Source organism: Ananas comosus, linkage group 4 (assembly GCF_001540865.1).
Source record: "Ananas comosus cultivar F153 linkage group 4, ASM154086v1, whole genome shotgun sequence".
Classification (NCBI taxonomy): Eukaryota; Viridiplantae; Streptophyta; class Magnoliopsida; order Poales; family Bromeliaceae; genus Ananas; species Ananas comosus.
The window spans coordinates 15,358,778-15,382,302 of NC_033624.1; the positions used below are offsets into that span (position 1 = coordinate 15,358,778).

General features: G+C 40.3%; 4 protein-coding genes across 8 annotated transcripts; all 4 read left to right on the plus strand.

The window, feature by feature from the left end:
- Positions 1,801-7,382, plus strand: LOC109708395 (wall-associated receptor kinase-like 20). Its single transcript, XM_020230116.1, has 5 exons — positions 1,801-2,681; positions 3,185-3,369; positions 3,498-3,563; positions 4,171-5,252; positions 6,948-7,382. The coding sequence occupies exons 1-4, from the start codon at positions 2,005-2,007 to the stop codon at positions 5,250-5,252; spliced, it is 2,010 nt and encodes a 669-aa protein (XP_020085705.1). The 5' UTR covers positions 1,801-2,004; the 3' UTR covers positions 6,948-7,382.
- Positions 8,287-12,968, plus strand: LOC109709503 (uracil phosphoribosyltransferase-like). Its single transcript, XM_020231766.1, has 11 exons — positions 8,287-8,692; positions 8,802-8,880; positions 9,771-9,829; positions 10,623-10,700; positions 10,825-10,906; positions 11,367-11,415; positions 11,605-11,666; positions 11,874-11,941; positions 12,043-12,098; positions 12,187-12,234; positions 12,444-12,968. The coding sequence occupies exons 1-11, from the start codon at positions 8,657-8,659 to the stop codon at positions 12,493-12,495; spliced, it is 669 nt and encodes a 222-aa protein (XP_020087355.1). The 5' UTR covers positions 8,287-8,656; the 3' UTR covers positions 12,496-12,968.
- Positions 13,475-17,654, plus strand: LOC109709502 (digalactosyldiacylglycerol synthase 2, chloroplastic-like). 4 transcript variants are annotated; one of them, XM_020231764.1, is made up of 6 exons: positions 13,475-13,642; positions 13,803-13,997; positions 14,075-14,510; positions 14,606-14,872; positions 15,959-16,308; positions 16,801-17,654. In XM_020231764.1, the coding sequence occupies exons 3-6, from the start codon at positions 14,229-14,231 to the stop codon at positions 17,294-17,296; spliced, it is 1,395 nt and encodes a 464-aa protein (XP_020087353.1). In that variant the 5' UTR covers positions 13,475-13,642; positions 13,803-13,997; positions 14,075-14,228; the 3' UTR covers positions 17,297-17,654. The 4 variants fall into 4 exon arrangements, with proteins under 4 accessions (XP_020087353.1, XP_020087352.1, XP_020087351.1 ...); XM_020231763.1 differs by having other exon boundaries at positions 14,093-14,510; XM_020231762.1 differs by having other exon boundaries at positions 13,803-14,510.
- LOC109709501 (folylpolyglutamate synthase-like) lies at positions 18,318-23,525 on the plus strand. Of its 2 annotated transcripts, XM_020231760.1 has the most exons (16): positions 18,318-18,596; positions 18,703-18,857; positions 18,974-19,039; positions 19,117-19,226; positions 19,496-19,556; positions 19,744-19,827; positions 19,922-19,978; positions 20,333-20,393; positions 20,697-20,743; positions 20,841-20,918; positions 21,037-21,201; positions 21,593-21,853; positions 22,042-22,120; positions 22,275-22,430; positions 22,635-22,744; positions 23,071-23,525. In XM_020231760.1, the coding sequence occupies exons 1-16, from the start codon at positions 18,362-18,364 to the stop codon at positions 23,128-23,130; spliced, it is 1,785 nt and encodes a 594-aa protein (XP_020087349.1). In that variant the 5' UTR covers positions 18,318-18,361; the 3' UTR covers positions 23,131-23,525. The 2 variants fall into 2 exon arrangements, with proteins under 2 accessions (XP_020087349.1, XP_020087350.1); XM_020231761.1 differs by lacking the exons at positions 18,318-18,596; positions 18,703-18,857; positions 18,974-19,039; positions 19,117-19,226 and having other exon boundaries at positions 19,517-19,659.

Below are 23,525 nucleotides of genomic sequence, written 5' to 3' on the forward strand. Positions count from 1 at the left end.
ATTATTTCTAATCATTGGATTAAATATTATAATCCAGTGGAGATCACTCAACCCTAGGGACCACTCAACTCTATCCGACTAATATCATCCCGATCCTATAATTTTTCATCGAATGGTTAAAAACTTGATAGTAAAAAAAGCGTTTTACTATTAATAGTATTCCAGCCTAATTCTATATATATATATATATATATATAGAGTCCGGCTACTATACTCTTATGAGTATAGAGCATCTTGTACTTATAAATTTTTTGCCATTAGATCTACCCTTTAATCATTTTCACCCGTTAGATTATACTATTCAACTAACCACCCACTCAACCCTAGGGAGCCCACTATCAACCTAACCGTAACCACTCTCATCCTAACCGCACATTTTTTTATCCGAAGGCTAAAAACTTATGAGTACAAGGAGCTTTATACTCATAAGAGTATAGTAGCCCCAGCCTACATATATATATATATTAGAATAGATAATATACTGTCGTCTTATTCATTTAGATGATGAATTAAGCTACAATTTGAGACAACTAGACTTTTTAAACAAAAAATAAGACACACTAGCTGAAAAAATTTCAGGTGTCCCTAAGTGAGTGAATCTCAGTCGCTACTAAACAGTATTTAGAATTTTAAAAAATTATTCTATTTTGCTGCAACCAAACCAGCCCACAGTATCAGTGACAATAATTGAACTTCCAGATAAAGTGATCTCTACTCGTTGGCCTTTGTGTTTAGATCCCATATTTATAGTTCATAACGGAATAAACTAAAATATTTTTAAAGTAGCTACTTTTATTCTTTAGATCCGCTCATACTATTTTAGCTATAAAATAAAAAAAAAAAAAATCTATCCATCGAGAGTATTCAAAAGTTAAAAATAAAATATCTTGAAAAGTACTCTAAAATGAATAAAATACTTTATATTCACTGTGCAGAATATCTAGAAGATAGTACAGCCACCGGGCATTCGGGTTAGGCAAATGTCATGATAGTGATAATGGTCAAGCTTGAGTGCTCCCCCTGTTTGAAGCGTCTCATATACACAACTTCTTTCACATCAATCACATCATAAAACGGTCAAAAGTATTATAATTTTTTGCGCTAACATGTTAATATCTAATTAGTCTTCAAATTTTTTTTTTTTTCTGAGCGCTTTCTTTTTTTCTCACCTAAAAATATAATTGAATGGACGATAGACTAATTGAAGAGATATTTTTTTAAAAAATATTTAATATCAATTTATCGATGATATATATATATATATTGAACGGGGCCGGATAATTCCGGCCCAGTTATCCCCAGTCGCTGAAGAGGCACGCAAGTCAAACGTTGAAGTCATATGGACACAATAGTCAAATTCCAACCACACAGGCACACGGCCTGAGTTAAATATTTAATATCGTCGATGACTCCAAAAAGAAGTCGCCTCACACCGAAGCAAAACCGGAGGGAAACCAGCAAAGCGCTTCTTATTATAGTATTTAATTTAATCATACTTTGGATTAATTGTTGTTAATCTAATGCTCTCCTCTTAATTGTGGAGTTAACCATCCTAGCTAATTAGTTCTCGGACACTAATTAATTTGATCGGACGTTGCGCTGCATTGGATTGAAACTTGAAACCCTCATCGAGTGAACACCTAATCAAAATTTTTTGCTCCGGCCAGTCCAAATTAATTTCAAGCAGTTTACTTTGATGAAGAACTTAATTAATATTTGAAGTCTTAAATACCTACCCGCCTATTTCTCACACAGGCGATTTTTAAAATTGCAAATATAAAGCAATGTTAAAATTAATTATATATATCCTGACCAGTCATGCGTTCCCACCTGCGACATTAAATATTACTATTTGGAAGGAGAGAAAAAAAAAAAAAAATTTCCCCCCACCTAGCCTTAATTAGCCTTGTTCTTCCCCGCTCTTATCTCTGATCACACTCTGCATCTTCTTCCCCTTTCAGCTCCTCATCCAAAAATCCTCAAAAAAATTCTCAGCCCGGCTGCATGTCTAAATTAACCTCTCCCTCTCTCTTCTTCTTCTTCTCTCTGTTGTTGATGCTGCTGCTGCTGCTGCTGCTATGTTCATTTCAGCTGGGGGAGGCAAAAGTGTGCCCCCCGTGCGGCTCGACCCCCGTGCCGTTTCCACTGAGCACGTCCGTGGGCTGCGGGGATCAGTCGTACAAGATCCGGTGCGTCGGCGGCAACAGCAGCAGCGGCGGCGGCGGCGGCGGGGGGTCTGCTCCGTCGACACCGACGCTGTTCTTCGATGCGCTGAACGGGTCCTCGTACCCGATCACGTCCATCCGCGCGTCGGCGCAGCGGCTGGTGATCGCCCCGGCGCCCTTCGCGTCCCCGGCGTCCTGCGTGTCCACGGACCTGAACGACAGCGGGCTGCAGCTGAACCCGTCGCTCCCCTTCAACGTGACGAGCAGCAACACCATCATGCTCCTCAACTGCTCCGCGCAGCTGCTGCTCTCCCCGCTCAACTGCTCCTCCAACTCCCTCTGCCACGTCTACGCCAACGCCACCGGCTCCGCCGCCGCCGCCTGCCGCAACTCCCCCATCTGCTGCACCTTCGTCGCCGGCGGCTCCTCCACCTCCTACTCCGTGCGCGTCACCTCCCAGTTCTGCTCCGGCTACCGCAGCTTCGTCGACCTCGACCCCTCCCAGCCGGTCGCCAGGTACCTAAAAACTAATTAGTCCAGTACCACGTCAATTAATTAATTTGCTACTACTGTAGTTTTTTCCACCCCCCCTCTAATAAAGAGGCTGGTCGCCTCACCTTGTAACTTAATTTATATTTTTATTGAATGATTAAACGGCGCTGGTCAGCTTATAATAATGCACATCATCATCTTAATAAGTAGGCATGCAGGAAAACACAAATTGATAGGATGTTTTATCATACCGCGTGTTTGTTAGCATGTAAATGATAAGTCCACGCTCAAAAAATAGCTCTAGTTTTTATGATTTCTTATTCAGAAGTGTCAAAAATTTACTAATTCGTTTTTAGTTAACTTTTAGTGAAATGAATAAAACTAGAGGAAAAAAATTAATTAGTCTTTCAATAAAAATGTTGTAGGATTAATTACATCTCGCACGTCTTGGACTGTAGATCTAGTGGTATTGCTCTTGTTAAACTTCCTTCGAGCCGCTAATTAATGCTTATTTATTCTCTTACAAGGTGGGGGGCGAGTTCCGGGGTGGAGCTGCAGTGGGCGTCGCCGAGGGAGCCGATATGCAGCTCGCAGGCGGACTGCGAGGACGGCGCCAACGCCACCTGCGCCGCTGACCCTACATCAAATGTCAAGCGATGCTTCTGCGTCGCGGGGCTCGTCTGGAGCCCATTTGTCGGCTCATGCGTACACAGTGAGTATTGAACTCTCCTGTTTTGTTCTTTCTTTTTGCCGTGATCAGATTATATGCTTCTGCGGTGACGGTGACGGTGACGGTGACGGTGACGGTTATATTTTATAATTTGCTATACGGATGCGTAGATATCACGGATTGCGCGAGTACAGGAGACTGCGGTGGGTCGACAAATCACGGGCCTCTAATTGCAGGTCAGACTTAAAACTCTGCCAAGTGATTTTATTGCTCTCAGTTAATTGACTTGCCACATTTCTTCTTTTTCTTTTTTTTTTTTTTCCTGTTTTTCTCTTCTAGATATTAAATACGGTCCTATTTAAGTAGTTATCACATGTTTTTGTCACCAAAGGCAATATTTTATTGGCTTTTTAAGCGTCTTTTCTGCCGGTGCAAGTGGTTGTGCATTCTTGAGCATGCTCTGCGCAAGACTGCAACTACTTAAATCATGGCTAGTTGCCAATTTTCTTTTGTTCTACCACATGACTATACACAACTAACATAAAATGGTACAGCTGTAATTTATTTTTTTATCTTTCCCGTTACATTTTAGTTTTAATGCTGCCTACTCGCAATTTCTCTTTTCTTCTATTGACCATTAAACATAAGAATAGTCTTCTTTTAACCAAACAATATATGTCATTGAGAAATAATTGACCAGTGATTCAAACTCGCCCATCAATTAAATAGGCGAAGTATAAAATATATGTTTCATTTGGAATGTATAAATAGTATTTATTTTATTTTCACTGCAACAGTGAAGAGAGAACGCGTGTAGTCATTATTGTTAGATATGAATTACAGGGCTGGTATCGGGTCTGAGCGTGGCGCTGCTAGCGGCGGCAGCGGCATTGTTCCTATACCGGCGGCAGCGGCGCATCCGGCGCGCCCGGGAGCGCCTGACGAAGGAGCGCGAGGAGATCCTCAACGCCAACAACACGAGTGGCCGCTCCACCAAGAACTTCACGGGCCGCGAGCTCAAGAAGGCGACCGCCAACTTCTCCCACGAGAACCTCCTCGGCTCCGGTGGCTACGGCGAGGTCTATAAGGGCGTGCTCGACGACGGCACCATCGTTGCGGTCAAGTGCGCCAAGCTCGGCAACACCAAGTCCACCGACCAGGTGCTCAACGAAGTGCGCATCTTATCGCAGGTCAACCACCGCAGCCTCGTGCGTCTGCTCGGCTGCTGCGTCGACCTTGACCAGCCGCTGATGGTATACGAATTCATTCCCAACGGCACCCTCGCCGACCACCTCCACGGCCTACGCCCGCCCCTCGTATGGCGCCGCCGCCTTGCGATTGCGCACCAGACTGCAGAGGGCCTCGCGTACCTGCACTCCTCCGCCGTGCCGCCAATTTACCACCGTGACGTCAAATCAAGCAACATCCTCCTCGACGACAAGCTCATCGCCAAGGTGTCCGACTTCGGCCTCTCGCGGCTCGCCGAGTCCGACCTCAGCCACATCTCTACGTGCGCGCAGGGCACGCTCGGGTACCTGGACCCGGAGTACTACCGGAATTACCAGCTCACCGATAAGAGCGACGTGTACAGCTTCGGGGTGGTGTTGCTGGAGCTTCTGACGTCGCAGAAGGCAATAGATTTCAACCGGGAGCCAGACGACGTGAACTTGGCGGTGTTCGTGCAGCGGAAGGTGGAGGACGAGCGGCTGATGGACGTGGTGGACGGGGCGATGAAGGAGGGGGCGAGTGCGGTGGAGCTGGACACGATGAAAGCGGTGGGGTTCCTCGCTATGGGGTGCTTGGAGGAGCGGCGGCAGAACCGGCCGTCGATGAAGGAGGTGACGGAGGAGATTGAGTACATCATGAGCATCGAGGCCGGTGGCGGCGGCGGCAGCAGCAGCGTGGAGCAGCAGCACAGTGCCTGAGTACGTATATATATTTGTGTTTTGCTAAATTAGTTAAAAACTAGTATTTGCTCTCTGATCGAGTCTCGATTGATCGGATCATATATAGTAGGTTGAGTCCCATGTGCGCACGTTGTTCTTTTCTCTATCCTTCAACTGTGCTCTGCATAGATAGTATTGTTTGTAGAGATCAGTTGAATTCAGATGGGTTGTGCGGACAAATAATGGTAACATATTTTTTTTTGAGAAATAATAATGGTAACATATTCATTCGAATAAATCGTTGCAATAGGTTTACTTATTCAGATAGCAAAGCAGATTCCCAACAACTTCAAAATATATGTGCAAAAGCCTCTGCAGCAAAAACACAGTATCAACTTAATTAGAAGGGGAGAGAACAAGTGCGAATAATTCCGCGACGTCTTTCATTAAATTTTTTGTAAAAAACAAAAATAAAAATTGATAACAATTTGTATGGCAATTTTTTCAAAACATTGCTTATTTGTTGACTGCAAAAATGATCAAAATCAAGATCCAAGTGATTTTTTGCACTAGCCAACATGGATCAGTTCGAAAACATCGACCCACATTGAATACAAGCACAGAAACTCGAGAGGGAGAACACAATACACTTGCGCTAGCCATGGCCTATATATTTACTCGAAGAGCTTCTGACACAAATCATAATTAATTGCTTGATTAACCCTTTCGTATGGCCAGTTAAACTTCCCGAATCAGTATATTAGTTCCTTCCCAAGAAGGAAATTAGTCCCACTCAAATTCCATCTATTGTGGGATCCATCGATCCCATCACTCCAGCATTAAAAAGGCTATGATGAGTTGGGGGAATCAGACGGCTCTCGTGGTGCCAAGTGTCACAAATCCGATCATGGACTTAAATGGGCTATTTGATTGATAGGCACGGCCCAGGTACTAAGTGGGCAACCTGCTGTTGCAACAATTTGGCCCATCTAATTTAGAACGGCGCTGAATTCTCCAAAGTCGGTATCCCAACTCATCCTTCTGCCGACTTCAAGATAGTCTCTTAAGTTTTATAACAACCACAAATTGAAATTGAATTGGATAATGCGATGCTTGCAAACAAAATATACAGTGTTTTAAACTATAAATTTTAAAAATAATTAACTTTTCTCACCTTAATTACAAACTATATCTATCTCTTTTTTTTTTCACAATTGACAAGTATTCTTGCTGATTAGATACAACCATTTATTGTGTTTATATAATTTTCTTGGTCATTAAGTAAGCAATTGGTCGGTCATGTAACTTGTCGCATGATATTTTTTTTTTCCCATCATTTGCGTTTTTTTTTAAAAAAAAATTATGAGGGAGGAAGTAACTTTTCTCGGTAAATATCATATAATTATTACCTCTTTGACCCAGCGCTGACCAAAATATCCACCCATTATTTCTCGAAACAAACGCTTTAATTAATGTTTCATAATAATAATATCTCGATTCTCCGCATATGATCAATGCGTCTCTCATTGAGAGGTAGTTCGTTACCAACCTCAAAATTCCAAATTGCACCCTGTAAACCTTCTATATATTACTTCCCTACGTTAATTAATTACGTCCATTTTAAGCAATTCAATCTTTATACTACTCCTCAAAGGCCATACATGGATGGATTAAGAGAAAAGAAAGATCACAGCACTGTATACTTGCTAACGAGCCTTTTTTGTGTCTTTATAGGGCTTGCTATTGGAAAAGCTGTATTTGTGGCAAAGGCCATTGAAGAGGTTTCATCACCAAACGTGATCAGTCTCTCTATCCACCAATACCAAGAGAACTCCCACAGTACCTCTCACAAAACCAACCATTTACTGTTGCTTTTCGTCGTCGTAGCCATTTTGATTTATTGTAGATGGGATCCTTGGGATCTCCGGGGAGAGCCCACCGCAGAAGAAGAAGAAGGAGGATCACAAATTATGAAGTAAACACATATATTATGAGTAGGATGCGTACATGAGATGAAGAATACTACGTGTAATTGATTATGTAGTTTGCACGAGGGTCTTTATCTTTTTTACGTAAAAGGCCATACTTTGTTTTTTTTTTTTTTTTTTAATTTCCCTTCCTCCGAGAGGATCATTTTGTGTCATCTTATCCGTTATAAACATGGGTTCTTCGCTTAAAATATACATGTATATTGTGTATGGTTGGTAACTCTGATCGCAGATTTAAGTAGCTAGTCCGAGGTTTAATTTCCAGCTTGTTGTGTTTTAATAAAAAGTGTAAACCCCAAGCTTCGTGGGAAAATAAAATATAGGACTAGGCGTGGAGAATCGGGATGGGATCTACAGATTTGATAAGGCTTCGCTTGGTAGTTGGTACCGTATTTATTTTTTATTTTTTCAAATAAAATTTTCGTATATCATAATATATAAGGGTGAACAAAGAATTGCTTGCATATTTTTACCCAAAGTCTTTATTTACCACCAAGAAATAAAATTGGAAAAATAATTTTATTTTGCTTCTATTGTTTTTAACAAATTATTATCTATCATATAACCAAATATATTACGAGCTAGCGAACATATTAAATTATATAAAATTAATATTTGTAAAAACTAAAAAATAGCAATGAGACAAACGAGGCTTTCAGTTGAGTTGGACCCACCATCGGATTGTTTTATCACACTGTCAACAACAAAAGAGTTCCAAGTCTAGGCCTACTGTAAAAGTATTGATAAATTTTGGCCCATTATAAGCCCAGAATCTCAAGTGGTGGTTGGAGTTTGTGCAAATGGGTGGACCCGTTTGACCGAGATAATACCAAGACTTTGAGCCCGTTTACGTAAATGTACGGATGACGATTCATGAGCATTTATTTATATTTAAAAAAATGGAGCTGTATAAGAAATAGTAACTTTTATTTTCAAAAAGATAAAAAATAGTAAATTGTTTGACAACTCGCGACTCAAGCAGCGCCATTAGCATTAATTACGTATATATTGTAGTGTTTATTGACGGTGCGGGCCCCCCACGCCGTTTCCAGAATCGGCGAATCGGGCTCAACTCACCCTCAACTCGGGTCGAGTCTGGAACTCCCCAAACCTGACTCGCCGAGTCGCAGCTCTCTCGATAGTCGCGCTCGGGCCCCTTCCGTCGCCGTCGCCGTCGCCGTCTCCGTCTCCCCCACGCAACTCGGCGCTTTTGAGCGGCATCTCCCGCTATTTCCAATTCCAGCGGGATCGGCGCTTGGCTTAAAAACGCCGCTACAGCTCCCTCCCAATTCGTCGGCGCCGCTATCATTGGAAGCGCTTTTCCCCGCAGCCACTCCTCCCTCCTCTCCCTTCCCCTTTCTCCTCTCTTAAACCCTCACCTCCTCCACTTCCCCTGCTCCTCTCTTCATCTCCATTTCAGAAACCCTAGGTACTACCGCTTAATCTGAAGCCACAATGGAGAATCACGCTCTCTCAGACGAGAGGATCCAGGTAGTTCATCAGATTATTTCTTTTTTCCCCTTTAACGCCATCGGATTCGCTCTTGTTTTTGTGCCTATTTTTCTCATCATTTAATTAGTTTACTGTTGATCAAATGCAGGTGATTGTTCCGGCGCATCCACTGATCAAGCATTGGATCTCGGTACTCCGCAACGAGCAGACCCCCTCTTCTATTTTCAGTAAGCCCATCCGCAGTTCTTATTAGTTTGATCAATAGTTCCGAACAGTTGATAAATGTGAAAAGAATTAAGGATTCAGAAGTTTAATTTATGTATCAATTATCTCTAAACTTTCCAACCTTGTGGTTAAGGGTAACGTAAATGCAACATCTATGTCCTGCTACTTTTGAGAAGTGTAACAATCAACTCGTTCTGTTGGTCTCCTCCTTTGAAAATAAATTAATTGATTTGTCTCTGTTATTCTCCGTTCTCCGTCTTGTAGTTAGGTCCATTTGGCCCTGCCTTTACTTTGCGTAGCAGCAGGTTCTAGTAGCGCGCTGGACAACACTTTGTCAAACAACACTAAACCTCTAGTATGGCAAAAGAGACCTTTAAGGGTCGATAGTTTCGACTTTGTGTTTTTTTTTTTTTTTTTTGTATGTTTGTTCTATAATTGCAATAGAATTCCAACAACTACTTGATTTGTTCATATGTCTTGTGGTGCAACTTTGCATTAGCTTTTATAATATGCAAACTAAAGTGGTTTTGATATGTTTCTGTTAGTAGCAAAAGAGATTCAAATCATCCATGTCTTTCAGTTTATCTTCATAAGTTTTTGCTGCTGTTGTGTCAATCACGCTATCTATTAAGTGTGTGATCTCATCTACGTCTGAGAGTTAAATATTTGCAGAAGTTATTTGATGTCCATTATTGGATGAGTATAGGAAAGGTTCCGGAGTTGAATGTGATATCATGGCTTTTTTCCTATTGGAATACTACAGTGTTTTCGTAGTCTTTTTATGTCATAGCAAACTAATATATATGTGTATATCTTGAACATTGCAGTACATATGGTGTACTCTAAAATTGTACTTTAATGTGCCAATATCCTTGATATTCTCTTGCCGCAGAGAATGCGATGGCGGAACTTGGGAGATTACTTGTATACGAAGCTTCCAGAGATTGGTTGGTGAGTTAAAATTTCGTCAGTGCATGTTGTTCCTTGCCCCCCCGAAAAAAAGAGTAGCTCGGACTTGGCCTTTCTTCTACATATCTAATTTCCTCAGTTAAAAAATTTGCATCATTTATTATTAATTGCCAGTGCTGCGTGGCTCTGTCTAGTGCGTGGGATATCTAGGCAAGAACAATAACATACCTGGATTACCTCAATCTGTATGTCTGGTGCAGTAATTTATACATGTCGTATGTAGTCATACATTATCAGGTGGGCCCCTAAATTTATTCTCAGTTGACACCACCCTGATGCTAACAAAAAACTCACTTTAGCTTTCCTTATAGTACAATCATTGACCGCAGTGTTCTTTATTTTCATCTTATGGCCGTGCTTTTACTTAATAGTCCAATGTTTACTACCATGAATTTCCGCATAGGTGTGAAGCCTTAGTAAAGCTATCAAATACTTTTGTTGGTGCATTTTTATTTTCTTTGATGTAGGTGTTTAGGCCTTTAAGCATCTCAGAAGCTTCGTTGAGCAACTCTGGCATCTTCCGGTATGCTAGTAACTGGTTATAACAATGACGTGACTAAGTTGTGGCTTTTATTCTCTTTTGTACTTGGGAAAGGAGAAGCTTTGTAGGCTGTTTTGCTGCACTAGTCCGGATTCAGTTTAATTTCTGAATTTCCCTGCTGAAATATAAAAGAATTGCTACGATCACTTTGCTAGCATATATTTGTTTTTCGCAGTTTCTTGTGTTCCTCTGTGTTGACAAACAGAAAACTGTCTTGTTTTACAATCTTTTCAGCCTACAATCACTGGAGAGGTTCAGACCCCGGTGGGTGTTGCAACTGCTGAATTTATTGATCCAAGTGATCCCGTCATGGTGTGAATTCATAACAATGTTTCCGACAAGTTTTAATTGAATTACCAGAAACATTACAGCCATTTTCTTGTCGTTTCTTGTCATAATTCATGAACATTGATTGATATCTTTTCTAACCTTGCAGATCATACCTATTCTGAGAGCTGGTCTTGCACTAGCCGAGCATGCTTCAACAATTTTACCGGCAACAAGAACCTACCACCTTGGTAAGAAGAGATGATAAAGTTGTTTGATTTGGATGGAAAAGTGAAGATGGTGTTATGGTTCGAAGTCCCTGATAAGCAATAGCATGCACATTTATATTGAATCCTGTGTGATTGTGAAATTAATGTTTTAGTTAGAGTTTGATCATTCTTTCTTTGTCAGGATACGCAGTTGTAATCTTAAAATACACGACAGAAACCATTGCCACATGGATTCTTCCTTTTCTGCACTCCCTTTGTTTTTTTTCCCTTGTATTTCTCCTCTGTGTCCCATCTCCCTTTTTGCTCTTTGTCCTCTCTTCTCTCTCCGTCAGGAAAGATTGCCAGTGTCTGGTACTGTGCTGCTATTTTACTGAAGTTTCTGACCGCTGAGGCTGGTTGATTTGGTTATTGAACTATGTATAAATTTCATAATTATAGATCCTGCTTTCTCCACGTGATGTTCTCCTCTGTGCAAATGAAGGTATGCGTAGGGATGAGACAACTCTACAGCCTTCTGCATATCTAAACAAGTAAGTGAAAAAAAACAAAAAAAAAAAATCCTTTCTTTGCTTGTTCCAGGCTTTTTTTAATGCCTTTTTATTCAGCTACAATTTCATCATTTTACTTGGGCAAACTACTAGTGTTTCAATAAATTCAAGAAAAGAGTTTCTTGATCCCGTTGTGCTTATGATAATTATATTTTCATTTACTCACTGCAGACTACCTGATAAGTTTCCGGAAGGATCTCGTGTGATTGTCATGGATCCTATGCTTGCAACTGGTAATGTCTTCCATGTGCTTTATTGTATTGTTTTGTTATATATGATGAGTTAACTGTACATCACGGATTATAGTGATTCCATACTAAATGTTTTTTTTGTTTTTTTTGCTTTTAGAATTTATAGAATCGTTAACCTTTTTCTCTTCAAAGAAAATGGCTCTTGAACCTTTACTCTATGTGTCTATGCTTCTCCAAATTATTTATTAGGTGGGACAATAGTTGCTGCAATTGACTTGCTGAAGGACCGCGGAGTTGAGAGCAAGCAAGTAAAAGTTGTGAGTTCTGTTAAAATCTAATGAACTTCAGTCTGAACTGTTTTACCTGTTGCAAATCTCCCTCTCTCTCTCTCTCTAAAAAAAATAAATAATTATTGTAGATATCAGCTGTTGCTGCTCCTCCAGCACTTGAGAAGCTCAGCAAGAAATTCCCAGGGTATCTCTTGCATATCTTTGTACCTATTTAGTGATCAACAAATACTACCTGCATAGTTATGCTAATTCTTTTCTGGCATTATATGCAGGCTTCATGTGTATGCTGGAATGGTAGATCCAGTTTTGAATGAGAAAGGGTAATCAAACTACACTAGTAACTGCAATGCAGGAATATCATATGTTTATATGCTTTTCTCTATATAAATCTGTAATCATTTTCTGGAGTTGAATATCATACGTTTATATGCTTATCTCTATATAAATCTGTAATCATTTTCGGGAGTTTATGATTGCTAAAATTCTTTTCATTCCGGAGTTTATGGTCGCTACTTCTTTTCATTGTCAGGTTCATAGTCCCAGGGTTGGGAGATGCTGGGGATCGCAGCTTTGGTACCTGAATTTGGTGTTTTCTCACTTGGCCTTAGTTTTGTTACCCAACAATCTTAAAGTGAAAGATGAAATTCAGGACATTGCCTAAGATGATCATTATTTCATTTCCCAATTGTAGCATTAACTAATTTGTTTTTTTGTTTTTTCCTTCTATTTATAGTTAAATACTTCTTGTGGTCGAACGTACAAGTACAGCAAGCAGGTCGCCAGCTTGATATGGAAAACTAAAACATCACAATTTAGATAAGATGATACCTCTGCTGAGTCAAACTGAGAAAGCGTTGGGTTTTGGAATTGTCGTTCCTCATCACACGTTTATTACAAGTCATTGAATGTCATTATTGGTTTTTTTTTGAGAGATAATGTCATTATTGGTTTGAATGTAGACATTCTATTGCCAGCGTCGGATTCTGGAATTGATTTACCACAAACCATTGAATGGCATTATCGGTTTGAATGGAGACAAAAATTAAAAATTATATATCTTGCTTGTTTTGTCTACCAGCGTGATGACCAACTACGCCACCTAGAAAAGGGTATTACCGTGCCACATTGTAATAACAAGAGATTTGTAGTAATAAAAATAAAGAATAATTGAATGATCTGAGCACGAGGTATGGTCGGCTTGCACCTAAATGAGTGGGGCAATCGTAATTAAATATATCGGGACCAGATCTAAACAAGAGAGGTATGGGTGATCTAAGTACACTAGATCCGATCTGAGCTAGAGACTCAGCCTGATCTAGCCTGAGATGAAAATGCAAATTAATTACCACTAGTCAAGGAAAAATCAGCCGAGCATCCCCAACCGTTGACTATCTGACTCTTCATGTACCTCGCCCTCCCACAATCTCACACAGGCTTGGCTCGTGGCCCCAGTCTCCACCCAATAGCCATATGCCAGGTAGGCTTGTGGGCCCCACCAACACAAAGATGCCACGTCATCGGCCAGCCCCCACGGGCCGCGGAAGGCTCTGGACCTCTCGCCGCAACCCAACCGAATCAAGCGAGTGGCCGATGCGACGTTTTCGTCAGGATTCGTCCCTCTTCACCACCGCCACCGTTCTACCTCTTCCCCCACTCGATTCCTCGTCGATCGCGCTTCGCCCTACGCTTCCCCAAACACTCTCCCCCGTCCCAATCGCGATTCCGAAGGTAACCGTAACCTTTCTCTATCCCAATCGTTTCTTCCTTAGATCTCCTCAATCAATTCGAGCTCGTTACCATCGATTTGGAAACCATGCTTAGATTCACAAACTAGGGTTTCTCTGGATCCAATCTCCTTGGTAATTAAGCAAACCTTTCTCGGTTTCAGGGTACACATATCAGGGATTTAGCTCTTCGATCGGTGTCCTAATTTGTTGTATTGATAGCGAGAGCTTTGATTGAACGTGCAGTAAGTTTTGATGAGAAGATATAATGTATCTGTATATTTGAATGTGGAGAAAAGTTGCTATGGTCCGATTCTCTCGCAAACCAACATGATTGAGAATCTTCAATGCATTATGATGTAATTTTTTTTTTTGTTTGTGGCATTTCCATTGTTCTTTCTTCTTTATTATTTTTACCATTCTGTTGCTGTCTAAGTGCCCTAACTACTCGCAGAAAATCCACTTTTCAAGTTTGGATGTGCTTTCCATCAGCGTAGTCTTTTGGGGCATCGATTCCTTGAGTTAATGCGCCTATCTATAAGTATCTATAAGTATCATTATTATTGGAATTTGATGAATTTGACGGCTTAATGGCTCGGAAGCAACACATTGCAATTTTTACTACTGCAAGCCTTCCATGGATGACGGGGACAGCCGTCAACCCCTTGTTTCGTGCTGCCTATCTTGCAAAGGAGGGTGATAGAGAGGTTTCTTTGGTGATTCCTTGGCTGTCTATTAAGGATCAAGAATTAGTCTATCCAAACAAAATCACATTTAAAATCCCGTTGGAGCAAGAGGCCTTTGTTCGGAAATGGCTTGAAGAAAGGACCGGTATGGTGTCTAGGTTCAATATAAGCTTTTATGCAGGAAAGGTAAGTCGTCATCAATGTTGTTATGTCGAATTTTTGAAAATATTTTAGCGTTGCTTTGACAAACATTCAGATTACCATCTTTTGTTATTTTGCAGTTTTCGAAGGAGAAAAGAAGCATTCTACCTGTTGGAGATATCACTGAAACTATTCCCGATGAAGTTGCAGATATTGCTGTACTGGAGGAGCCCGAGCATCTTACATGGTACCATCACGGAAAGAGATGGAAAGTTAAATTCCGGAGAGTGATAGGTGTCGTTCACACCAACTATTTGGCTTATGTAAAGAGAGAGAAGAATGGGCTTATACAAGCCTTTCTCTTGAAACATGTCAATGCTTGGGTTATCGATATATACTGCCACAAGGTTTGCTTCTCTACAGAATTAGTTCCTTTCTGTTCTTTCACCTAGTACTCTTTGTTTTTTTTTTTTTTTTTACCTGCCTTTTACTGTAAATCGTTATGAATATATGTCTGCAGATGTTATTCGTAGTTTGTTGACAATGTTAAGCCCTACATCACATTTAATTCGTTGTTGACTATGGTTTGGGAGGATCCAAGCCTCAATCCTCTCAGATGAGGCATTTAATCTTTGGCAAGAGATTTAAACGGTTTACAATGAGTCTTAGACCTCTCAGTTCCTTATCCACTGTGCTCAGTTTGATACTAAGATCTACAAAAACTAAAACCATCTAGAAGTTTCAATAGGCTGGGGCCTTGTACACATGCATTGAGCTTTCGCCAAAAAAGAAACAGAACATAACATAAAGCACTGGTACTGCAAAGTGGATATTGGGCTTCTGACTTGAAAATCTATGTAGATTGTCGTGATTTGATACTGTTATGCAAAAGTTTAGTTACTTCTTACCAAATTGTACTTTTCCAAGCACTTCACATTGTTTGAAATGGTAATTAAAGTACCATATACACCTAAAAGCAACAAAGTATGCGACTTCTCTCATAATTTAATCCGAATCATCAGCTCACAAAATATCCTGAGCATGAAATGCTCACATGTGGTAAGAGAGGGTGCATTGCAAAATATGTCATTCTTTCTAATGGATATAACCTTCAAGATCAATTGTTCTGTTGGCAGTAACAGGCCTTGGTTGTATATTGGACCTCATGTGTCTGGTACTGGTGGAAAGATTAGGTAGTAGAAAGTCCTTTGTAGTGGAACATTTAGGGAAAAGAGGAGTCTGGCATGCAGGGATTTATGCCTTTGAAGTGCCCACTCCAGAAAAGCCAGAAGTCTTTCCCTGATGATATTAGGGAGTGGAAGTTTTGCAGCACCATGGGGGTCTGGTTAAAGTTTAGAGAAAAATGTTTTGTTCAAAGAGAACACATTTTTCCTATTTATGAAATAAAAATGCTATTATCATCTCTTTTTTTTTTCTTTTTTTTTTTTGGGTAATGTATCCTTTATATGACCTTGAAATTTTCTGTCATGAAGGTTGTAAGGTTATCAGCTGCTACTCAGGATCTACCGAGATCTATAATATGCAACGTCCATGGTGTCAACCCAAAATTCCTCGAGGTTGGCAAGTATAAGCAAGAACAGCAACAAAGAGGAGAACAAGCCTTCAGAAAGGGTGCTTACTACATTGGCAAGATGATCTGGAGTAAAGGCTACAGCGAGCTACTTCAATTACTCTCTGAAAACCAGGATGAACTATCTGCCCTTCAGATGGAGTTATACGGAAATGGAGAAGACTCTGATCAAGTTCGAGAATCAGCTAAAAAATTGGAGCTGGATATAAGAATTTATCCTGGTCGTGATCACGTGGATCCTATATTTCATGAGTATGTATAGCTTTCTTTTTTCCTCCTCTTCATTTTGATGAAAAGATGTTCCTGAAATTACTATTTAGAGAAGACTACCTGCCTCCTGAGAGAACACCTGAAGTTCCAAAGGTATGTAATATGAAGCTTCTTTGTCTACTGAGGAATTGTACTCCAAAAGGAGAAATTATTGCCTGGACCTAGTTCACATTGTCAATCACAAATCAACTAGTTGATCAACTCTCCATCTCATCTCCAATTTATATCTCAGCCGCCAATAATGAGCCACCTTATAGCCGTGTTTAATCTGAGTAGTTGTGTTTAAATTTGGTTTCTCATTTACTATGAGATAGATTACAGTGTCATCTATCAGAACCTGAATAGTTGTGTTTGATCTGAACTACTTTCTCATTAACCACTGTAAAGGAGATTACATTATCATCTTTAGCATCTTTAGTAACACATAATTCCTTTTTTGTTTGTCTGAATTTTAAGTTGTTTCTGGTCTTTCAGGTACAAGGTGTTCATAAACCCTAGCACGACTGATGTGGTTTGCACAACAACTGCAGAAGCCTTGGCGATGGGCAAAATCGTAATCTGTGCAAACCATCCTTCCAACGACTTTTTTAAGCGATTTCCTAATTGCCATATGTACAATACAGGCGACGAGTTTGTGAAACTAACCCTAAAAGCCTTAGCTGAGGAGCCTGTGCCACTTACAGATGAGTTACGACATGAGCTTTCATGGGAAGCTGCAACAGAGAGATTTGTGAGGGTTGCTGAGCTGGACTTTGCTGTTTCCGAAAAGCCACTTCCGTCCGCTTCGCAACGTTTCATGTATATCTCTTCTGATGAAGTAAGGAAAAACATAGAGGAAGCATCAGCAATAATACACCATACTGTCTCGGGAATTGAGGCGGCGCGCTGTGCCTTCGGTGCAATACCAAAGACTTTGCGGCCGGATGAGCAGCAGTGTAGGGAGCTTGGACTGGCTTTCCCAGGACAATAGGTCTTTTCCTAGGGATGAAATGGTTCTTCTTATACGTGAGTAGAGTAGTTGGCTCGGCTGTCTTGAGGAGAATGCACAAGAGTTGTTTTTAGGGGATTTTCTTGGTAACAGAAATTCCTTAATTAGCTCTGTATGACCCTTTTTTCAGTAGATTTTAAGCAGAAAAGATGATCAAAGAATGAGAAGGTGTGTTGTTCCTTTGTTCCTCACACATTGTGTTTCACTGTAGATGATATCTATTGTAATTCCGCGTTCTATATTTTTCTGCACCCATATATCATTGATTTGTATGGCAAGTTGTACAGTTGATATTTAAGTGGCTTAATCACCCTTTCAAGAAGCACATTTCAGGATTTCAGGAGCAGTTCAGGAATTTTGTTGTATTCAGCAGCTTCTCTACTTCAAGAATTGTCTGTTGCAGCTAAGATTCTAGGCCTCAAAACTGCACATTCAGTGTGAATCTTTTATCGTGTGTTTTTTAAAATATGGAAACTCTAGTTTTGTTGTAGCACAGCAATGAAGATTTGTTGTTGGGTTTTGTGGGGAAAAAGACGTATTTAGTATATATATATATATTTTTTTCCTTCTCTTAGATGTGGATCAAGAGCCATGCCAAGTTAAACAGTGGAATATTGGTAAACTATACTACTCATGGAAGACATGATCCATGCAAAATATTCGTCCCAATTAGATGTGAAATCAGAGTTTGTTCCAGCAGGGTTGATCGACGCAACAAGAAGCAAACGGGTTAGCGCAGTTGTGGTTGTAAACTTGTAATTCAAGTTCCCGTCTCTAGTGTCAGAAACTTGGTTTCCTTCTCTCCGGGGTAAAATAATTTTCGGTGCTCGGAGAAAATTATTACCGATTGAACTTAGGCCACGTTCCAATCATAGAAAGAAAGGGTCCGACCCGAATCTACAAACCCCAGGACAGGGTACGGCTACGTTAACTAACAACAGTACTTCGCTCGATAGGGATCACGATTCGTAGTAGTAGCAGCCACGACGAGAGGTGGTTGAGCGCGATCCTGGTAGTAGTAGTAGCCACGACTCGCATTATCATCAAATGCGTCTGAATGATCTGATGAAGCCGCTACAATATGCTGCTGCACCCCTATCTTGTTCGCCCCGCGCATCAGTGTCAGCCGCCGCCGCTCTCCACCGCGACCACCACCTCCGCATCCACCTCCGTCCTACCACTCCTTTATCTTCCTCTCTCTCCTCCGTCTCCCTTCTCTCCTCCCTCCCACCTTCTCGAACCTCCCATTTCCCCCCTCGCTGGTGCCGAAACATGACCCGAGGTTAATCCAATTCCTCCCTTCTTTTCATCTTCTTCTTTTTTTTTTAAATAAAAATTCATTTTTTTCTGTTCTTTATTATTGTTATTATTGTTATGTAAAATTTTAGGGAGCGAAGGATCGCAGGGGAGTGGGAATCCTCCTCCCTCGGCGGCGGCGTACGAGGAGGCGCTCGACCTCCTGTCCTCTCTCATCACTCGCCGCACGCGAGCCGATGCCTCCAACAAAGGCGACCACTTCGATCTGATGTTCCAATACATCAACGTATTTATTTATTACCTTTTTACCTTCGCTTTCTTTTTTTTCTTTTTTTTTTTTTTTTTTTTTTTTTTTTTTTTTTTTTTTTTTTTTCTTTTCTTATAGTGCTTTTGGAATTGCAGATGCTAGAATTGGAGAGTGAAATCGAGCAACTTAAAGTCATCCACGTCGCAGGGACGAAAGGAAAGGTCTGTGCCTGCTCCCCATCTGTGATCCATCATAATTATTCCTCTCTTGAGATCGCTTTCTTATGCTGGTTTTGTAGGGATCGACGTGCGCGTTCACCGAATCGATTCTGAGGTGCTGCGGCTTCCGGACCGGTCTGTTTACGTCGCCTCACTTAATGGATGTGCGCGAGCGGTTTCGGATTGATGGGTATGCTCTTAACCTTACTTGGAGTGTCCTCTTACTATGTTTGCAGCTATTGTTGCTCAAATTCTATCGAGGTATCTTATAATCTGTCAGAAGCAGATACAACAAGCCTTTCGGGATATATGTGATAGCACATGAGTAGTATATTCATTGCGTGATTAAGGCTTTGGTGTTTGATTGATTTGTTTAGTATACTTTTTTTATTCTTTTGCTCTGTGTTTATATGATAATCAAGCCGCTAAATTCTTCCTAACCTGTTTTGATGATTTTAGAGTGGAAATCTCTGAAGAGAAGTTTTTGAAGTACTTCTGGTGGTGTTGGGATAGGCTACAGGTATACACTGTGAGCCATATACTCTTAATAATGGGGTCGGCTTCGTAACTCCCTTCTGAAGGGATATTAATACTGGGTCGCAGATGAATCCAAGACTCCTCGTGTAGTTACATTACTCTGAGACTTCTTATGCTGCTCTATTACTTATTGTGGTGGATGGCAAGGTGAATTTTGCGCTGCTTTGCAGGAGAAAACCGATGACAATGTCCCGATGCCGACCTATTTCCGGTTCCTCGCACTGCTTGCACTCAAGATATTCTCGGCTGAACAGGTAAAAATCATTGCATGTTTACATGCCTGTTTCTGGACGTGGTTGCGTTATGGTAATAGCTCGTGTTAATCTTATATTTTTCCAATTTATGCAGGTTGATGTTGCTGTTCTCGAGGTTGGCTTGGGAGGGAAATTCGATGCAACAAATGTGGTGCGTGATCTGATGCTTCAACAGTTTCACCAACTTATGCAATGTGATGTTGACTTCATAAGTTGACGACCATAATGCGGCCATAAGTTGCCTTTAAGTAGTTCTTTGTTCGTCAACGTAGGTTTACACGGAGAAGTTACAGCTTCATAAAATTTCCAAATGTTACCGCTTCATACTTGGGATCTCAATAGTCAATAGGCTATGCTGCCCCTCCCAAAATTTTTAGTTGTAGCTGCAGAATTTACTCTCTTTTGACAACTGCATAAAAATGTGGAAGCTATATGTTGTGGACCTTGTGGCAATCATTTTATTTGAAACTTCTAAAAAATGATTTAATCGTCTGTCTTGTTGCAGGTGCAGGCGCCTATTGTTTGTGGAATATCTTCCCTCGGGTATGATCATATGGAAATTCTTGGTATGTCGCACCTCATGTCTTCCTTTTTGATGTGTTTTGATGGCCGTGGGATCTACATGTATATATGTTGAGAAGCATGACTTTGTCATGACATCTAACTTTTACTCCACCTATATAAAATGACTAATGTGATAAGAGAGAGTATCGTCATGGAATTCAAGTCATATGCCTGACATTAAAGTTGTACTGGGATGACGAAGAGTAGAATACTCTCTCTTCGAGTATTGACATAAGCGAGAGTATTGTCATGACTTTATGAATAAACATCTTTATGAAAGAAGGATACTTTCTATGATGTTGCAGGAAACACACTTGGAGAAATTGCTGGAGAGAAAGCTGGTATATTCAAGGTCTTTAACCTTCTTAAACACTGATAACATTTGAATAAGAATTTATTTATTTTTTCCCCTACTTTTGATTCACTCGCTCTGTTGTCATTGTATGTAGAAACGAATTCCAGCCTATACTGTTCCCCAGCCAGAAGAGGCAATGTCAGTGCTCAAGGATAGGGCTTCTCACTTAGATGTCAGTGGCCTACTACTGCCCAGTTTTTGACGATGAGGATAATTTATCATATCCGTTATTACGAAGACAGTAATATAATCATATCCATAGAGTATGAACAAATTGAATCACTTTACAGGTTTCTCTTAAAGTAGTTTCACCTTTGGACCCTGGGTTACTGAAGGATCAACATCTTGGACTTCATGGTGAGCATCAGTATATAAATGCTGGCCTTGCCATTGCCTTGGCTGGTGCTTGGATTGAGAAAGCAGGACACAAGGATGGCATATCTCTTGGTCATAGTGTACGTCCTCTTACCTGGTATATTTTTCTTTGGGAACTTTTCGTATTTATCCCTACGAAATCATCTTTATGAATATTATCTCCTTGTTAATTCTGAATTTGCATATCAACACCTTTAAAGTGTATTTTCTTATATAAAAACCTTTAGGTTGGAGAGCCATCCAATTAATGGGGGGAAGTTGGTTTTGTGTGAGAAAAAGTTCTTCTCAAAGGTTCATTATTTTGTAGTTATGAGGGAATATATGTAAGAACTGAAGTTTGTCCAGGGATATTTATGAAAATTCAGAGTTCCCAGTGATATTAATGTAGGTGGATAATTTTAAGGGGTATATACAAGTAATATTTCTTTTTACCCTCAATCGCTCGATGTCTCATATTCTTGTAAAAGACAGACTTCCTTACCCCAGCAATTCATTGAAGGACTTGCAAATGCTAGTTTGCAAGGACGAGCTCAAATTGTCCCCGATCCCTTCATCTCTTTAGATGACCAAAATTTCAACACTGGGGGTTTAGTTTTCTATTTGGATGGAGCACATAGCCCAGAAAGCATGGAGATGTGCGCAAGATGGTTTTCTCATGTAGTCAAGGAGGAAGAGACCAAATGCTCAGATCACTTGGGTGAAAAGTCTCATGATAATGGCAATTCTAGACAGGTAATTGGTCACATCCTTTCAAAAGTTTCAACCGGCTGTCTTGATTGGACTTGTACAGAAAAATAAAGGGGACCTTCAGAAAAACACATTTGTTTGATGGGAATTGATGGATGCTAGTCTCCTTCATACTTTTCAGTTGTTATTTGAAATTATGATCATCTTAATGTTCTTTTGGAAATAAATTTCAGATACTTTTGTTCAATTGCATGTCAGTGCGAGATCCTCAACTATTGCTTCCACGTCTAGCGAATACTTGTGCTCAGCACGGTAAGTTTCATGATCCATTATCGTTGGTATCTTTTGAGAGACTAACTCTATTCGGAAAAGGAATATGTAACAAATTAAATATGCATGTGTGATTTGAACTATATATAGATAGTAGATGTGAGATTATGAACAACAATGCTAACTGTTATTTCAGGGGTCCTCTTCTACAAGGCCTTGTTTGTGCCAAATCAGTCACAATATAATAAGCTTGGTTCTCATGCATCACCACCAGCAGAGCCTCAGCAAGTTGACCTCTCATGGCAGCTTTCACTTCAAAGAGCGTGGGAAAAGCTGCTCCAGAGTGACAGAGGTTCTGTGACGCTTGAACATTTATTCCTTGTGAACAACGATAAAAGATTTCAGGTTTTAGTAAATATTACAAACATGACCTGTATCTGTCCAAGCGCTAACTTCAAATTTACTCCAGTGAAAATTGTCATGATCTTTTTCTGTGAGAAGTTATTAGTGTGCTAGGTCAGAGGATAACACTGATTCTACCTTGGAAATCATACAGGTCTAGATAGCACGAGGTGTTCTGAGAGCAGTTCAGTTTTCTCTTCACTTCCCCTTGCAATTAATTGGCTAAGGGAGAATGCTCAAAAAAATCGTTCTATACGTTTTCAGGTACAGGAACTTAATCCAAATTGCAATGCATTGTTGGTACTACATTACTTTTAAAAGTAGTTGAACCATTAGCATTTTCTGTTTATTCCAAGAGAATTTCCGGAACATTTTGTCCTTGGGAAAAACATTCCTTTCTTTTTATTCATATCTGATAAGATGACTTTACCATCTTGTCTCCGATGCCCAAAACATGAATATTTTACCTGAAAGTTGTCATTCTACAAACTTAAATATGCAGATGCCATATTAATTAGAAATATCTGGATGCCATATTGCTTTCTATATTCTCCGTTTCCTTACATTTGTTTCGTATGCTTTTCAATAAGGTCCTGGTGACTGGTTCATTGCACCTAGTCGGTGATGTGCTGAGATTAATCAGGAAGTGAATTTTTCTTAAGACCAATCGAGTCTGGTGAGGAAACTACGATGGCTCGATTGAACAATGATCTACAAAGGCTAGATATGGATGGAGGTCAATTATGTTATTCCGGAGGCTTCGAAGTCATCAGTTTGTTGTTGGATGTGGTTATCTGGAGGGCCACCACGTTTGCCGTGCCTGTAACATTTTTTAACCTTGTATTGGAAATAATCTTATGTTGTTGTGTACTCCATTTAAATTGTTGGAGCAGTTGCCAAAATGTACAAGCGGAGAAAATAAGACGCCGCCGGTCATTCTTTAGGGATTGATCCGTGAAGTGTTTTTCTTTTCTTTTTTTGATCCAGTTCTTGTAGACAGTTAATTTATATATAAATTTTTAAAGGATATAGCTTGCTTTCTTCC

What these genes read in the sequence shown, in the direction of transcription:
- LOC109708395 (XM_020230116.1), top strand. Translation starts at nt 2,005, where the DNA reads ATGTCTAAATTAACCTCTCCCTCTCTCTTCTTCTTCTTCTCTCTGTTG. An exon ending in TGTCGGCTCATGCGTACACA is followed by an intron (nt 3,370 to 3,497) that starts GTGAGTATTGAA and finishes ACGGATGCGTAG; the next exon opens with ATATCACGGATTGCGCGAGT. An exon ending in TCACGGGCCTCTAATTGCAG is followed by an intron (nt 3,564 to 4,170) that starts GTCAGACTTAAA and finishes TATGAATTACAG; the next exon opens with GGCTGGTATCGGGTCTGAGC.
- LOC109709503 (XM_020231766.1), top strand. Translation starts at nt 8,657, where the DNA reads ATGGAGAATCACGCTCTCTCAGACGAGAGGATCCAG. An exon ending in TCTCAGACGAGAGGATCCAG is followed by an intron (nt 8,693 to 8,801) that starts GTAGTTCATCAG and finishes GATCAAATGCAG; the next exon opens with GTGATTGTTCCGGCGCATCC. An exon ending in CCAGTTTTGAATGAGAAAGG is followed by an intron (nt 12,235 to 12,443) that starts GTAATCAAACTA and finishes TTTCATTGTCAG; the next exon opens with GTTCATAGTCCCAGGGTTGG.
- LOC109709502 (XM_020231762.1), top strand. Translation starts at nt 14,229, where the DNA reads ATGGCTCGGAAGCAACACATTGCAATTTTTACTACTGCAAGCCTTCCA. An exon ending in TAAGCTTTTATGCAGGAAAG is followed by an intron (nt 14,511 to 14,605) that starts GTAAGTCGTCAT and finishes GTTATTTTGCAG; the next exon opens with TTTTCGAAGGAGAAAAGAAG. An exon ending in TCGATATATACTGCCACAAG is followed by an intron (nt 14,873 to 15,958) that starts GTTTGCTTCTCT and finishes TCTGTCATGAAG; the next exon opens with GTTGTAAGGTTATCAGCTGC.
- LOC109709501 (XM_020231760.1), top strand. Translation starts at nt 18,362, where the DNA reads ATGCGTCTGAATGATCTGATGAAGCCGCTACAATATGCTGCTGCACCC. An exon ending in TGATGTTCCAATACATCAAC is followed by an intron (nt 18,858 to 18,973) that starts GTATTTATTTAT and finishes TTGGAATTGCAG; the next exon opens with ATGCTAGAATTGGAGAGTGA. An exon ending in TGATCATATGGAAATTCTTG is followed by an intron (nt 20,394 to 20,696) that starts GTATGTCGCACC and finishes ATGATGTTGCAG; the next exon opens with GAAACACACTTGGAGAAATT.